The 16,867-nt window shown below is 40.7% G+C and overlaps 1 protein-coding gene across 2 annotated transcripts; it reads left to right on the top strand.

Annotated features, from left to right (window-relative positions):
- Positions 1 to 2,004: 2,004 nt before the first annotated feature.
- LOC116065404 (SEC14-like protein 1) lies at positions 2,005 to 16,651 on the top strand. 2 transcript variants are annotated; one of them, XM_035996884.1, is made up of 16 exons: positions 2,005 to 2,208; positions 2,587 to 2,657; positions 6,994 to 7,143; positions 7,947 to 8,078; positions 9,173 to 9,301; positions 9,478 to 9,697; positions 10,696 to 10,805; positions 11,065 to 11,254; positions 12,202 to 12,290; positions 12,807 to 12,877; positions 12,994 to 13,165; positions 13,805 to 13,939; positions 14,792 to 14,926; positions 15,158 to 15,409; positions 15,594 to 15,772; positions 15,865 to 16,651. In XM_035996884.1, exons 2-16 carry the CDS (start codon positions 2,595 to 2,597, stop codon positions 15,968 to 15,970), a joined length of 2,133 nt encoding a protein of 710 aa, XP_035852777.1. In that variant the 5' UTR covers positions 2,005 to 2,208; positions 2,587 to 2,594; the 3' UTR covers positions 15,971 to 16,651. The 2 variants fall into 2 exon arrangements, with proteins under 2 accessions (XP_035852777.1, XP_031176753.1); XM_031320893.2 differs by having other exon boundaries at positions 2,015 to 2,208; positions 2,569 to 2,657.
- The last annotated feature ends 216 nt before the right edge of the window (positions 16,652 to 16,867 follow it).

Below are 16,867 nucleotides of genomic sequence, written 5' to 3'. Positions count from 1 at the left end.
CTGATTAGGAAAAAGAGCTTATCTGAATTCCATTTCCCCCTCTCAGGATGTTCCCTGCTGGACTCCAGTACCTTTTGGCTGCCAGATCCACACACACACACACACACACACACACACACACACACACACACACACACACACACACACACACACACACACACACACACACACACACACACAGCCTCAGGAGACGGCCCATACCTCTACAAGGTAATGCTCCTGGATGCAATGTTAGCTGTTGCATTTCTGTCAATATTCACTGTATCTGTAAAGGTAATGAATGCAAGATCAATGTGATACAGTAGCCTACATATGCAGGATGAATCCTTAAAAAACTAAAACAACGTCAATGTGATAATTCCACACACCTCTATGAAAGAGAATTAGGAAGGCATAACAAGGCCAGGAATGTAATATAAATGTTTTTTAAAAAAATGTGTGTTTTGTGAAAAATAAACAGTAAAAAGCAAGCCATTATATTGACACCAACCAACACCTGCAAGCAAAAGAACAGATGTCAGATGCAGTAAGTACCAACTGGGCAAGCAGCTGGGTTAAAGCAATACATAAATGTAAAATTAAATTGGCTTTATAAGTCAAACATAAATTCATTGAGTCTAAAGTCAGCCATCTATGTCATTATCAAGTAAAGTCTTTATTTCCATCATAAGAACACTCCATGGACGGATTATCAGCAACATTTTGCACGTTACCTCTAAAGTGCTGCTGCTGGTTTAAAATTTCTTATTTAAACTTCAGTAAGTCTGGAAATGAAGAGAGGGCACATTAACCCTTGTGTTGTCTTCCCGTCGACCGTGCAAATTTTTGTTTTTCTGGGTCAAAATTTAAACTTTCTTTTCAAGGTTTTGGTTGTCTTTTTCAAACTTTTGTTGCTTTCCCCCCCCGATGTTTTTATTCTGCGCCTTTTGACGTTTTTGTGAGTTTTTTCCCCTGAGATGTATGGAGTCATTGTGAAGTCTGGAGAGAAATACATCCAATATGCTTTTGTCATTATTAGAGTTAATTAGACAGGGCTACTAAGAGGATTCTAAAAAAAGGATGATGAGCTCAGAGAGGTGATGAGCCATGCTAAGAGGAGATGGCCAGTAAACTTCAGTATTCACATTTTACTTTGCTCGACTACAATTACCAGAAACAACTGATGAATCAGCTCCTACTCATGCTCTCCGTCTCTGCATGATTGGGAATGATTCAGATTACTCTTGGCACAGCTACCAGAAGACTTATAGACTAATTTCAGACAGGTTGCTCACATCACATCTACGTAGTCAAGCTCAGTTTGAGGCTGCGCAGTACGCTCAGCCATCACTGGAAAAGTGCTTCTAATTGACTTCACTGGTCTCCGTCGAAGTCTATATGGCGTCACTGTGTCTATTTTAGGCTACTGTCTATGGTTATTTCCAAATCCATGTGTTTTGAGGTTACTTCTGGTCACAAACAATATCCTACCATGTGGATGTCAGTTATTTTCAAGTTAAGTCTTTTGGTCTTAATCTGATCAACAGACGACGGCCCCCAGACAGAGACAACAGAAGTTCTTCTGACCTGCAGTGTGAACAAAGTGCTTCCTCCTGTATGCTTTAGCATTAGAAGTGACAGACATGACTTAGAAGTGACAGACATGATCTAATTAGCACAATAAGCTGCAGGGGGCAGGATGTTGATTGGGATGCAGTTTTCGTGCCTAACTCAGCTGCAGCGTACATTGTGAATACATCAAAACATAAAAGTAGGCTACATTGATGTCAAAGATCAGCATTGTTTTAACTTTTTTAAACTCAACATGCCCTAACATGCTGACAGGAATCTCAGGAAGATGTCAATCAATCACAATCTATACACCCACACAGTCTAGGATGAGGTCTAATTAGCAAGATTAACTGAAAACATCTGTGTTTAGAGCCTTTAACGTATTAGAAATGTGAAAGTGTTTTGGCCTTTAACAAGAACGTCCCCAAAAAAAAAAAAAAAAAAAAATGTTACACGGACTTCCTGTTTGTCTGAAAAAGGCGGAGTTAACTGTCTGTGTGTTACGGTAGCGTAACGGACGGCATCATTTACATTTTTCGGGTTTACAATGCGGGAAACTACACTTTCCCTAGTCAGCTGGCGTTTTGGATATTAATACACAGTTAGTTGGGGGAGCTAACGTTACAGTGACGCTAGTTGCCAGGATTCAAGGCTGCTGTAAGTTCTTCTCTTTTTGTTCGCTGCTCAGGCCGTTTGTCACTAAATAGAACAGTATGTCCGTGTATAGTTTCTACACTCGGCCTAATTCCAATAATCGACATTATGTAAGGACGCCAACTCTGGTGGCTCTTATCTTTTTTCTTCTCCTACGGTTTAACCTTAACCCAAATCTGCAGTTAGTTTAACTCAACATCAAATGAGGGTCACGTGAGAGTCTGTTTGCCTCTGCGTCGACTCTTCACTCAGCTGATAGAATCTTTTTAAAACATGCACACAGTACAATAACCCATGTAAAATTCTGAATGCTTTTTTACATTTTCGCTGTGTCATGATAGTGTCTTTGTGGTTATCTTACAGAGGCTCCCCGTGATACAGTTTCAACCATGGTGCAGGAATACCAGTCCCCTGTTCGGGTCTACAAGCATCCATTTGAGTTGATAATGGCGGTGAGTAGTGTTTATATCTAGTGCAACTATCAAGACAAGTTATAAGCATATTACTTTGCAGGAACTTACATAGGCTACCTAAACTGGAGACTGCATCATCCATTACAATTAAGCATATGACATCTATTATGTATTATATGTCGATGTTTAATATTTAGTTTTCAATAAGAGCAAAAGTAAGAATATGAAATTGGGTCAAAAGCCACACTCACTGGCTACAATTAGTGTGGCGTTGACCCAATTTCATATTCTTGCTTTTGCTCTAACTGAAAACTAAATATTAAACATTGAAATATAATACATAATAGACTGCATTCTCACTGGATTCCAGGTCTCATTAGTTGCAGTTTACAGGAGACCAGACACTTTCAGAACCCCATGTCTGTAGGCTTGTCTGCCCCTCAGGGCCATCTGTCTCTGTCTCTTGATATTCTGTACACTTACTTGCAATGAATGCTTTGTGTTGAGTGAATGGACAGAATATAGAGGGTTTTCACAACGCGTCATCAGACCCGAAGTCGCCAAGTTGGAGGTACTCCGCATCACAACAAAGCACAGGCACTGAAGTAGATCCCGAACGGCGTCAAGGAAAATGGTTAATTATTGCCGTGTTTTAGGTTGTACCAATAGGTCAGACCGAGAAAAACATTTGGAATATTATCGACTTCCCAAAATTATTAAAAACCAGGGAGAGGAATGCCAGAAGTTATCAGAGGAAAGGAGGCGCTGGTGGTTGGCAAAGCTCAACCAGGATCTACGAGGGAAAACTCTGTCTTGTTCGGTCTTTGAAATGAAAAAAATAAAAACTATTGAGAGTCACTTGGCTACACCTTGAGTATCGCAATGATATCATACAGTTAAGGTTAGGTTGATTAAAGACGTTATTGCATTACTTACTTTGGCCTTCACAACACAACGGTCGTTAATGACTTGGTACTGCGTCTCCCTCACCCATCCACACACCATCTGGTTATAAGCCTCCAAACGTTTGTAGGATTTAAGGTCTTCCGCTGTGTATGGGCTCGGCGAAAAAAAAACGGTAGTTGACTATATCGGGATATGCAACTGAAGGAAGAATCACCGGGTCGCCATGAATCCAAGAAGAGGGAGCCAACTTGTAGGGATCTGCACTGCCAGTAAACTGTAATTTCTCAAAATATCGCGCCTTTTTTGTGGTCCAAGTCCTTTCATGCCTTTGCATCTTGGACGCGTTTTGATGAGCTTTTCTGTTGTTTAGACATAAAGTATTAAAGTATCCAAAGTGCACAATACTCCATTACTCCATTCAGTTGTTTACACCGAGTGCCTCCAATATGGCCACGCATCCAGGTTACCGCCCAGAACGTGACGTCGGTGAAAACCCTCTGTAGGCCTACTGTATACACTCTTTTCTCCTAATGCTTTGGTAAACAGTAAAAGGATATAGGCTACAGGGTACATGTACTGTGAGAAAGCTGCTTATTAAACTTTGCATTTCTTTCTCAAAGTTTCTTTGGTCAATGCCAGGCTGACCATTTTATACGTTAGTAATATTTATATACCTTCAATTTCGTGGCTGATTTCTTTAGCAGATGTTTTTCTTGCTGTATTAACTGTCAACATATTTGGATTTTAGTGCAGCATTATTCAACAGTCATACCAAGGAAATCCACTAAAATGCTAATAGAGATCCCACTTTCCAAACATGTATTCACCATAATGAACTAGTAGAACATTTCTCCTTATGATACTGATAAATTGCTGTCTTCACCAATGCTTAAATGCTGTTACATTCATTTAAAAACACAAACTATTTGTAGAATAAGTAGAAGGTAAAATAAATGTGCATATTTGTGAGTCCATTGTCATCCACAGTCTGCTCTTGCTTTTATTTCTCTCTGTGGTTATATATTAAGCCAGACTTATGCAATATCCTCAGACCGGGTTAAAGGGCCCTGATGCTGCAGTGACACTTTGCTCTGCAGGCTATTACTCCTTCACCAAGTAGGCCCAACTTGACACAGCTTCATTTCCCATAACACATCTTTCACAGAAAATCACAGGTCTAACATTCATCTTGCATCACTGCACATTAATATTAAGGGTCTCAAAATAGGCCTTTTGTGAAAAGTAAGTAATGGCTCCTGTGAAAAGGTCCAGGCCTTGACAGCCTAAAGGAGAGGATCCAGTGAATAGTCTGCCACCTCTTCTGCTCCCATTTATCTCTGGGCTTTCTCATTAGTTCCCTGGCTGATATTACTCAGCTAACAATCAGTGTCCTGGATACTACTGAATGTTGAACCAGTGACATCATTGTCATCCCTTTCACTTTCCTGGGTTTGTATTAGGGCTGCACGATATAAGGAAAATATCTAATTGCGATTATTTTTGACTGATATTGCGATTGCCATATGATTCACGATATTGGAGGGAATGATCATTTTCGTATTTTTATACTATTATTATTTTGATTTGTAGGCACAGTTAATTAAAAGCCACAATACTTAATTCAGAATGGTTTGACACATATTTTGCCTTTTAAGAAATATTGCGCCCCCCCCCCTGCGATTTGGATATTGCATTATAGTCCATATTGCAATTTCGATAAAATTGAGGTTAATTGTGCAGCCCTAGTTTGTATGCAATACATATACTAAGTTACCTCTGTGTGGTTTACACCTGTAGAATTGCATTTAATCAGTATCCCTTAAAGAAATAAGCCTTTTTCTTGCTCAACACACATGTGCAATATGATTGTGGAAAATGTTGTTTTCCATTGATAGTTGTGCTCCCATTATTTTTATTTTATGCTTATAGCTCTTAGAAGAATAAGTCGGATAAAGATTTAAATTTGTCTGCAATCAGTGAAACATGTTGTTACATAACACCAAGGCAAACTTTCCCATTAATTTGCTTAGTGGATAATGTCATCTTGATTAAATATCTCAAATGCTGTGCAGCACAATACAAGCAGGATGCATGTGTGTGCGTGGGTGTGTGTTGCTGAAAGACCAGCGCTTTAGTGTGAATTTGGAGAGGAAGTAAAATTGTCTTTTATTTGTTAATCTAGTTAGGGCCCGAGCAGTGAAACTGCAAGGACCATATTGTTTTTGTAAGGATTATTAAGGCCCGAGCAGTGAGGACCTATTGTTTTTGTAAGGATTATTATTATTCCACGACGTCACTCGCATTTTTGAGGGGCTTAGCATGCTGGAAAACTCAGAAAAATTTGCACACATGTCAGACATGGCAAAAACTACAAAGTTCTGCAGTGATTGGGCTTGAGCGTTGCCAGGGGGCTCCATAGCGCCCCCTAACGAGCTTCGGAATTCTGAAAAAAATGAGCAAATTTTGAGGTAACATAGGTCTCATCTTGAAGTCCATGGAGGATTTTTTTGAAATCTTTCCACCTGACAGGAAAACGGCCATCTTTTAAGGTAGACTCTTGTGAGAAGTGTCATTGAACTCAGCAAAGAGTTCCTTTTTAATTGGTGACGGTTTGTCCTCCCCCAAATGATTAAGCCACGCCCCCTTTAATAACTAATGACCCATTTCTTGTACACTATTGTGTGAGGTATCATTGAACTCAGCAGAGACTTCCCTTTTCATTGGTGACGATTTGCAGTGTCTGAGTGCCGCGCTAAATGCACAGCCGCAAGGAGCGGCGTCCGCCAGTAACCCCGGGGCAAGGGGCGAGAGCCCGTTCATCGCTGCTTGCAGCTTTAATTTAATATTGTTACTCTAAACATAAAACGGGCAGCTGTCTATACTGTGATGGTCGAGTTTCTTCCCTGCTTTTGGATACTTGTCAGTATATTATCAGCAGAAAAAAATGACACTGCTACTAGTTGAAACTACTACCTGAAACAGCTGCTCAGTCAATATTGACAGGTGAGCCTAGGTGACATTGGCTTGGACAGATGGTCATGCAGGGTGCCGTGGGTATTAAAACGCAAATTATCACTTGTAAAAGCTGCCACAGCAGCAGTTTGTATTTATATAAACTGTTAAAGCCACTAGCTTTTTTTAAATTTGTTTATTAAACACTTCCTAACCAGACAGAAATCATGTGGTGTAAATCGCATACTTTAGTCCTGAGTCAGCAACCGCATGGTTTATTCTTCTGGCAAAGTGGCCTTTTTGTTATGGGTTAATTTAAAGCAGCTTTCCTGCCCAATCGCAGAGCTATCTCACAGTGAGCAGGACAAAAGCAAAAACCCTCACTGGGAACATAATGTACAGAGCCAGGCACACCAGACCAGTGCAAATAAAAGTACAACAATATAACATCAATAGTAGATAATCTGATACTAGATAATACTTTTCTTTCATATGTGATTTCCTCCCTCCCTCTCAGGCCTATGTGAGGAGGTTCCCAAAGTCCCACCTGATCCCAGTGTTTGTGGACAGTGAGATCATCAGCGAGACCGAGAGCAAAGATGGATCCACACTGGTAACTGAGAGGCGCTGTGTGATTGACATTGAGGCCCCACGTCTTCTTAAACGGGTACCTACGCGTGTTTTATGGCAATGTTGCATTAGCTTGTATTGTTCCTATAAGTGCCACGGCACATCATGCCAACTGCTATAATTACTATGAACCATATTCTTGTAAATCTGTATCAGTGTATCTGTGTCGCAGCGGCAGACGGCCGCTCACCTAGAGCCATGGTCTGTCCGAGGTTTCTGCCTGTAAAAAGGAAGTTTTTCCTCGCCACTGTCGCACCAAATACTTTCTCATGGGAAATTGTTGGGTCTTTGTGAATTATAGAATGTGGTCTAGACTAGGCATGGGCCGGTTACCGGTTTCAAGGTATACCGCGGTTTGAAAAAGTCAAGGTTTCAAAACCTTTTCAAAACATTTTCCCTCATACCGTTCCTAAGGTATGAGCTGTTTTTTTGAGTGGTCAAGGAGAGAAACTGCAGTTTAGTAATCTGTCTCTCTGCCAGTGTGCAGTATGTTTAAAAATAAAATAGATTGTGTTCAATAGAGAAAAAATGTTTTTTTTTTTTTTTTTTTACCCAGATAAAAAAATTATACATTTTAAAGCTGTAATTGCAATTCCGTGAAACTGATATTTTTCCTGAAGGTTATCATACCGTCAGAATCGTATACCGGCCCATGCCTAGTCTAGACCTACTCTATCTGTAAAGTGTCCTGAGATAACTCCTGTTGAGATTTGACACTATAAATAACATTGAATTGAGATTGCATGAATTTGAAAGATTGTTTTGATCGACTTGTTAAAATGTATTTTTGTGTAAACATCAGATCTTTTATTTTAATTTTTAAATTTTTTCTGCATGCAGATTGCTGGTGTAGACTACTTGTACTTTAGCCAAAAGAACACTCTGAATCGCAGAGACAGGACACTCCGCATTGAGGTCCGCAATGAGACCTTTTCCAACAGGGTCATTGTCCATGAGTGCTGCAACTACACTGTGAGTTTTATTTTTTTGTTGTTTTGGACTTGTTTTAATAAAAAAAAAAAAAAAAAAGTACTTGATTGGTGCAAAAATAAGTCACTGTCATAGACAAGATCCCAACTGCTACGTGTGCATGGCTATTCTATTCAGCGCATGAAATAATAATCTAAATGATCCGCTGATAGTGTGCCAAATATGCTAGAGACTTTTGTCAACGGGTGTTGAGTCTTTACGCCGGCTACACACTGGATGGGTGGCGTTTCTGTTGCGTGGCGTCTGCGTGGATTTTTCTGTCTTTGCACACCAGAAACGTGTCTGACGCACCACTGCTGCTGCTAGCCTTGTCTTTTCACATGTATATTTCCCATTGATAAACTGCACTCAAGCAGTAGCATACTTCATGTTAAACATAAATATATACTGATTTGATTACAGCAAAGACGACGTTGGCAGTATTGACGACAAAATAGGCTACAGAATATTTTGTTCTGTATTGACAGGTGCAATATTTGAAAATCAAATTTTTCTTTTTTGATTACATTTAAATCTGCATTAATGTCAAAACCTAGAGACTTTCAAACATCAAAATGTCATTTATTAAATGTATTCGTGTCAAAATGACATATAAACATCTTTTCGTATTCTATTTTGCCTGGAAACGCTTCCAACACGCTTGCGTGTCGCGTGACAAATAAGCGCCGGTCCTATTTCTAGCATGCACGCGTTTTCGGCGCAGCTTGAGCCGCTCCAGAGACGTGCATGTCACGCAGGCAGTGTGCAAGCTCTAACCTATTAACATGGGAGCCGAAATAAAAACGGACACGCTCACGCCACGCATCCAGTGTGTAGCCGGCCTTAGAGTCAATGTAGTGGGACTCGCTCCAATAACACCTACCCTTCTGAAACTTCACACAACATAACCTCCACCAGCAATATCGTTTCTGCTGCATGTGATTACTTATGTACAGTCACTTCATCTGTGACATATCTTTTGATTCATGATTTTGTGTTGTATCACTGCTTTGTTGTGACATACAAGTGAAGTAAGTACTGCAACAGACCGAGTTGAAGTTTCAGTATGCATCACCCATTTTGATCCTCTGCCACAGGTTCATCCGGAGAATGAGGACTGGACGTGCTTTGAACAGACCGCTAGTCTGGATATTAAGTCCTTTTTTGGCTTTGAGAGCACAGCAGAGAAGATAGCCATGAAACAGTATGCTAGCAGCATTAAAAAGGTTTGCATCTTTAAAATGTACTTGCATTTGGGAAAATCTCCCTAAAATTATGGAAAGTTAAATTGCATTCGCCTCCCCAGTACTTGTGTTCTGCGATCTGTTGAGTCGGTCTGTTCTCGTTTTGCATGTATTTACCGTAGTGTCACATTAGTCTTGTCTCCTTTTCTGTGTTGTAGGGTAAAGAGATGATTGAGTACTACCTCAGAGAGCTGGAGGAAGAAGGAGTAACTTACATACCTCGTTGGAGCCCCCCTGTTGTCTCTGGCACTGCTGCTGCCAGGCTCCAGCTGCTGCCCCGCTGCACTGGCAGAGCCATCCCAGTGAACAGTGCTAAGACTGGACTAGACATTAAAGAACCGGCCGGTCCCACAGATCTAGTGGCTGGCTCTCCCGACGGTCAGTGTTTACTCACTAGTCACAATTAAGTATGGAGTAGCAGCCAGCACACAACACCGAAAGTGCAGTGAGAAAGTTAAAAGATAGTATAATTCATACTATTCCTTTTTATATTGACTTATTTAAAGGACATACCTTCACCGAAAGGACTGAGGTATTTACAGAGGGCGAAATAACTTCATGTCTGTAAATAATTATTGATTTAATGGTACTATATACAGTATCTCACAAAAGTGAGTACACCCCTCACATTTTAGTAAATATTTCATATCTTTTAATGGGACAACACTGAAGAAATTAAACTTTGCTACAATGTAAAGTATTAAGTGTACAGCTTGTATAACAGTGTAAATGTGCTGTCCCCTCAAAATAACTCAACACACAGCCATTAATGTCTAAACCGCTGGCAACAAAAGTGAGTACACCCCTATGTTAAATTCCCATAGAGGCAGGCAGATTTTTATTTTTAAAGGCCAGTTATTTCATGGATCCAGGATACTATGCATCCTGATAAAGTTCCCTTGGCCTTTGGAATTAAAATAGCCCCACATCATCACATACCCTTCACCATACTTACAGATTGGCATGGTTTTATGTCAGTTAGCCTAATAGCTGGTTTGATTTGCATTGAGAGATGATTTTATGGAAAGTACCCCCTGCCAATCTCTAGTTTAGGTGTAATAGGTCTCTATTTCTTCAGTGTTGTCCCATTAAAAGACATAATGAAATATTTACTAAAATGTGAGGGGTGTACTCACTTTTGTAAGATACTGTATATAGTATTTTAAAAGCTGAATATATATTCATGTCCCCAAGCTTTCAATCTGACCACAACCCCTCTTTGGAATCATTTTATATACAAATAGTGCCACATTTTGAAACCCAACCCTTTTTCATTATTTTTCCTCATGATGAAAATACACTGTAGTGTACACCTACCTAGATTCTTGCATGCAATATGTGCTAACTTTACACTGTACATGTGTTTTGGCCTGTAGACAAGTTGGATGCTGACTACATCAGACGTTACCTAGGTGATTTAACGCCTCTGCAGGAGAGCTGTCTTATCCGACTGCGCCAGTGGCTCCAGGAAACCCACAAGGGCAAGGTCACTTAAACACAAACGCAGATTGTTTGTTTGACTGCAGAGCTGTTTGTAAAATTCTGTAAAACAAATGCTTATTTTTGGACCTCCCACTCTAGACTTCTGCTCAGCTCTTCCTTCCACACTTGCATGTACTGTAGATTAGAAAATAGAAAATATAAATCATCCATTGGCTAAAAGGTTAAGAAATGTCTTTGCATTTTTTTTATTATTAACTTGGAGCTTTGCATGATAGTTTTGACCCCTGCGTGTTGTTGTACAGATTCCAAAGGATCAGCATGTGCTACGCTTCCTGAGGGCCAGAGATTTCAACATGGACAAGGCCAGGGAGTTTTTGTGCCAGTCACTTACCTGGAGGAAGCAACATAAGGTCGATTTCCTGTTAGACACGTGGGAGCGGCCGCAGCTGATTCTGGACTATTACACCGGTGGCTGGCACCACCACGACAGAGGTACTGTGATAATGATGAAACTGTCTACCTGGCAATTTTACCTTAACTTCATGTCATTTTCACTTTATTTTGCCTACTGTTGTTCAGTGGTTTGTCAAGGGTGACAGACAAATTCCAAATTTTGCTGTACAATTAATTGTCTCAGAAATAATTGCGATTAACAGTACTGTATAATTGTCTCTTTCAGTCAAATTTAAAAATATTTATTTACAAACAAATGATCTTTTGGTTACATCACAGTTCTGTGACCCAGATGATGTAGTAACACAAACGCACACACCACAAAGTAAACAATGGCTCTTTATCATAAAACATTGTTTTCTAACTGTATCCCCCTTGTCATTTTTGTTGCTATGAACGTGTGTAGGGTCAAGTGCCAACAACTAACAATTGAAATCATAAAAATGTATAGTGCGACAAATGATCACTTATATAATTACAATTTGGCATATATAAACAAAATCAATAATTACCAGTCGTATGCCTTAAGACCTTAGCTGATTTTAGCCATTAATTGCGGTTAAACAAAGAAACGGTGATTATGTAAAAAACAAATTGACAATTAGACAATTATGCAATGAGGAAAAAGAGAGGGATTTAGTCTTCTGTATTTAAAAAGTCCCCATTGGTTGAAATGGCCTGTTAATTATTGATTGGAAAGTCTGAGCACCATCTGGCGTGGCTCCCATGTTTTAAAATGAGTCATTTCTTTTAACAGCTCAGCTGATCCACCAGGTTAGAGCGGTAGGACATGAACACAGGAAGTGCCCTTGTGTTGTTCACACGCTAAATGAATACCTGTTGAAATGGTTAATACCAGCTTTACATACGAGAACAGGGGGGTCATTAGTGTTGTAAAACACATTACCACAAAAGGATGTGACTCATTCTGCCTATTGATTTTACTTGTTGTACAATTTGTCTGTGTGCGTGTGTTTGTGGTTTAGACGGCCGTCCTCTGTATATCTTGCGCCTGGGGCAAATGGACACTAAGGGCTTGGTGCGAGCGTTGGGAATGGAAGCGCTTCTGAGACAGGTGAGAGGTGTCTTTTCTCATTACAAAGCAGGTCTAGGTGCTATGTAAATACTGTGAAAGTATCACAATACTCAGTCCGCAGAGAAATGTACACAGCCCGTATTCAGAAACGGTGCCTTTTAAATGAGCTGTCAAGACTTCATACGGTTGTGATGTCACAACTATATTATATATAGGTAGAAATTGCCACTATAGTGCCTTTACTGTCATTTCCCGGCTGCAATGATGGTGCAGAGACCCAGAGAGCGCAGATGCGGAAGACCCCGAAACGCTAACCAATCGGAGCAGCCTGGGCTTTTTTAGGAGGAGAGCTTAAAGAGACGGGCACTAAAACGGAGCGTTTCAGACAGAGGGTGAATACATGTATTTTCGGACAGACAGTAAGAGAAAAACAAAGCATGTAAACATGTTCTAGTAGAAACCCAAAATACAAATATGAACATGCAAATGAGCAAGATACGGGGCCTTTAAAAGATTGTCAAGTCACATTAATGCTACAACTTTAATATTACCCAGGTCCTGTCCATCAACGAGGAGGGACTGAGGCGTTGTGAAGAAAACACCAGAGTCTTCGGTCGACCCATTAGGTGCCTCCATTTTATCCATCCATTTTCTGTCAGTGTCTCATTGGCTAACAGCTAGTCAGGTGTACACATGCTTACATATATAGTCGTGTAATGTCTTTTGTTAATGTGTCGGTCAGCTGCTGGACTTGCCTGGTGGATCTGGAGGGTCTTAACATGCGTCACCTGTGGAGGCCAGGTGTTAAGGCTCTGCTGAGAATCATCGAGGTGGTGGAGGCCAACTACCCTGAGACTCTGGGTCGCCTGCTCATACTGAGGGCGCCCAGAGTTTTCCCAGTGCTCTGGACCCTGGTGAGAATACATGTCTGAACTTAATGTGGTTTTTAATTCATCGTCTGATTGTGGAAGAAGGTATGAAGTTGGACAGTACACAGGCAGAGATTGCATCTTGCTGCGTGCAACATTGCGAATATGAGCCTATGATGAACAAATAAGAAATGGAGTGGAAGATAATTGCAAGCATGCAATATGCAGATCCTCATTGGGGAAATTTGATCATTGCTACAGTACAGCAATATTATGCAGTGGTATATTTTGTAATAACAGCATTCAGCAAAGAAATAAAGATAAGTAGTTACACACAAATATAAGAAAATAAATCCAAACAATAATAAAAACATAACGTTATGACATTACATAAGCAGAAGTATGGGCTGTAACCATTGCTACCTGGGGATGTGAAAGATACAAATATATGTATTGAAAATTAGATTCAAAATGGTTAGATAGTATAAGATTATGATGAAATATATAAATAATTATAAAATCAATATAAAGTACAAATACAGATGCTCAGCAACAACAGGTTGGCTGGTTGATAACCTGTTTATTTCTTAAACACAGATCATTCGAATATTAATGGACTGAATTTTACAGTTCATAACCTGCTGTTGCTCCATTGTTCTCTGACTCGTGGTATCTTGTTTCCAGGTCAGCCCCCTGATTGATGAGAATACCCGGAAGAAGTTCCTTGTTTACGCTGGAAACGACTACCAGGATCCAGGAGGATTGGTGGACTATATTGACAAAGAAATCATTCCTGACTTCTTGGGAGGGGACTCCATGGTGAGGTTTAGTCCAAAGCATGCAGTCCTAACCATTTACATAATGTGTACCAGGCCTTTTTCGTCCTGATTTGACATTCTGTCAGTCCTTTAGTTTGCTGTAGTCCTTTAGCTTTCCTTTCAACTCTTAAGCCCCGTTCAGACCAAAGATTCCAGCGAGACAACCGTTTTAGAACGTTGCAGGGAAAAATGTTACCAGTCTAAACCGGCCCGTCTCAGCTCGACTCAAGCCAGCTGATGGTGTCGCTGCGACCCAGCTTGTCAAGCCTCCAGAGGCTGGTTTTAGAACGTAAGAGATGTCACCGGTTTCAACAGCCAATAGTGAAGTCAGCTGGTCAAGTCAGCTACAAGCTATAGAAATAAAATTATCCATAATCCATTTTATTGTCAGCTGGTCAAAATGGCAGAGTTTTAGATGGAGGCTCAACGTGCACCCGCGAGCACAGTATGCGAGCGGTGATAGAACAAAGCACGTCTAGTGATGAATTGCATAAATAAAATGTTTTCGCCGATTCATCACTAGAAATGCAACTGTAGCAAGCGTTAACGTTCTCACATTCATAGTTATACGCAACAAATGATATATCGGCTACAAAAAGCCTGAAAGTCGGAAGTTGGCACCAAAGTACAAAGAGCCGTTCCATTGGAGATGATACACTCGTCTGGTCTCGTCACATTGGTGTAAACTGGAAGGTTTTAGAACGCTGCAGACCGGTGCGTTGCAAGTAATCGGGAATCTTTGGTCTGGACTGGGCTTTACTCACAAACAAGCAGACATGTTTGCATTAAAACATATATTAATGTGAGTTATCGCTTGTTGGCATTGGTTGAGCTTTCCTTCTGCCCTCTCCAGGGGGACATTCCTGAGGGAGGTACGGTGCCCAAATCTCTGTACAGGACAGCAGAAGAGCTGGAGAGTGAGGAAAACCGCCTGTTGACTGACTCCATCTATAAGAGTGCCAGTATTTTCAAGGGAGCCCCATATGAGGTACGGTCTCCGCTTTTAAATCGCCTCTAAAATCCACATGTATCAAAGAGCGACGCTCCCTTAATTGTGGCAATAGTGCATGAAGGTGAGGGCAAGGGGGTATGGATTATATTATGTGGATTAGGGTGCCACCTGCTGGACGAACTCTACATTGTAGCACAAGAGAATTATGTGATTAATGACCTGCTGTCTGCCGTTGTGCGTTTCTAATCTCCTTACATCCTCCTACAGATGCTGATCGAGATCACCGAGGCCTCCTCCGTCATCACCTGGGACTTCGACGTGTCTAAAGGAGATGTCATCTTCAACATCTACCATTCCAAGAGGGCCCCGCAGCCCCCTAAGAAAGACACTCTCGGTGCCCATGGCCTCACCTCCCCAGGGGCTGTTAACGCCCAGCTGATAGAAAGGAGCTGGGTGCTGGGCCAGGACTACAGCATAGTGGAGAAAGCCCTCACCTGCAGGGAGGGAGAGAGTGTACAGGTCAGAGAGATTACTCTCCATCCATGTGCACTCTGGCTTATTTTTTGGTTTTTATATATATATATAGCAGTTTCAACTAAACTTTGTTTGTCCCTGTTGTGCTTTTTCGGTTGCATCAAATCAAATTCACTTCTCCATCACTGCAGTCTCATATTGATCTTGCAGCTTTTCTCTGTTCAAACAGGGCTCCCACATAACCCGCTGGCCCGGCTTCTACATCCTCCAGTGGCGCTTCCACAGCTCCCCAGCCTGCTCTGCCACCAGCCTGCCGCGTGTGGATGATGTGCTGGCATCGCTGCAGGTCTCTTCCCACAAGTGTAAGATCATGTACTACACCGAGGTGCTGGGCTCCCATGACTTCAGGTGAGTTTCTTTGTCTGTTTTCTTTGTATTATAAAATAAAAAAGTGTGTGTGTGTGTGTTGCTGGAATCATGTCTTTTCCTGTTGTTTCTAGGGGATCCATGACCAGTCTGGAGTCCAGTCATAGTGGTTTCTCCCAGCTCAGTGCTGCCACTACATCCTCTAGCCAATCACACGCCAGCTCCACTGTCTCAAGGTAACATCTGCCCAGCAGGTGTCAAAAGACGGCAGTGACCTAATGACATCTTACTCCGACTGTGCCTTATGCCTCCAAACAGAGGGAGCATTATACTCTCACTCTTTAATGACAATTTGATCTGATAATTGAAATGGAGGAGAGTATTATGGAAATGTTTATAAATAAATAAATGTTTTTATTATTTTGGTAGGAACAGTAAGGCTTCATTTATCTCTTTTTCTAGGGAATTATGTATTTATAGTATCAGTTTCCTGTCCATATAACTGATTTTCTTTTTTTTTTTTTTTTTTTTTTTGAATAATAGGAAGTGTACAGTAAGAAATGTAATGCCTAGTGCAAATGTCTAATATGGGATTTGTAGTTAAGTTATATGTGTGTCCGTGCATCTGCTGGATTAATAAATGCCTAATGAGATGCCTCACAAACAGCAGCAGTTTCTACATAAGATGAAATGAGATTGAAAGTAAAAGTATCTGTAAAATGCACACAGCTTTAGTCCCCGAAGTTGCCTTCATCGTCCACAAGATGTCAGTGTACTCTGTGACTTTACCTGCTGTCAGATCTGCAGTGTACTCAGCACATATTGTACATTTCCACTCACACTTTTGTCTGGTCTTCGAAGAAATCGAAGGAAGAATTGTTTTAAATAAAGAATTTATCACAAGCATTAATATTGATGTAATCTCCAGAGTGTGTGTCTTTATGCTGCATTTTGAGAAAACAATGACAGCAGTAGCAGAGTTGCAGTGGGGTAGTAATTTTGAATAATTGTAAAGAGGGTTATTAATCATTTTTACTGCAATAGGTGAGATGTTAAGAGTGAGCAGATAATATGAAATATCTTCTAAAATATGCAGTGCACTCTCAAGACTTCATGTAATGTTGTTTTTGGGTTTAT

This window comes from Sander lucioperca, chromosome 21 (assembly GCF_008315115.2).
Source record: "Sander lucioperca isolate FBNREF2018 chromosome 21, SLUC_FBN_1.2, whole genome shotgun sequence".
NCBI lineage: Eukaryota > Metazoa > Chordata > Actinopteri > Perciformes > Percidae > Sander > Sander lucioperca.
The sequence above is the reverse complement of the archived record's forward strand: the minus strand, read 5'-3'. Positions and strand labels throughout refer to the sequence as shown.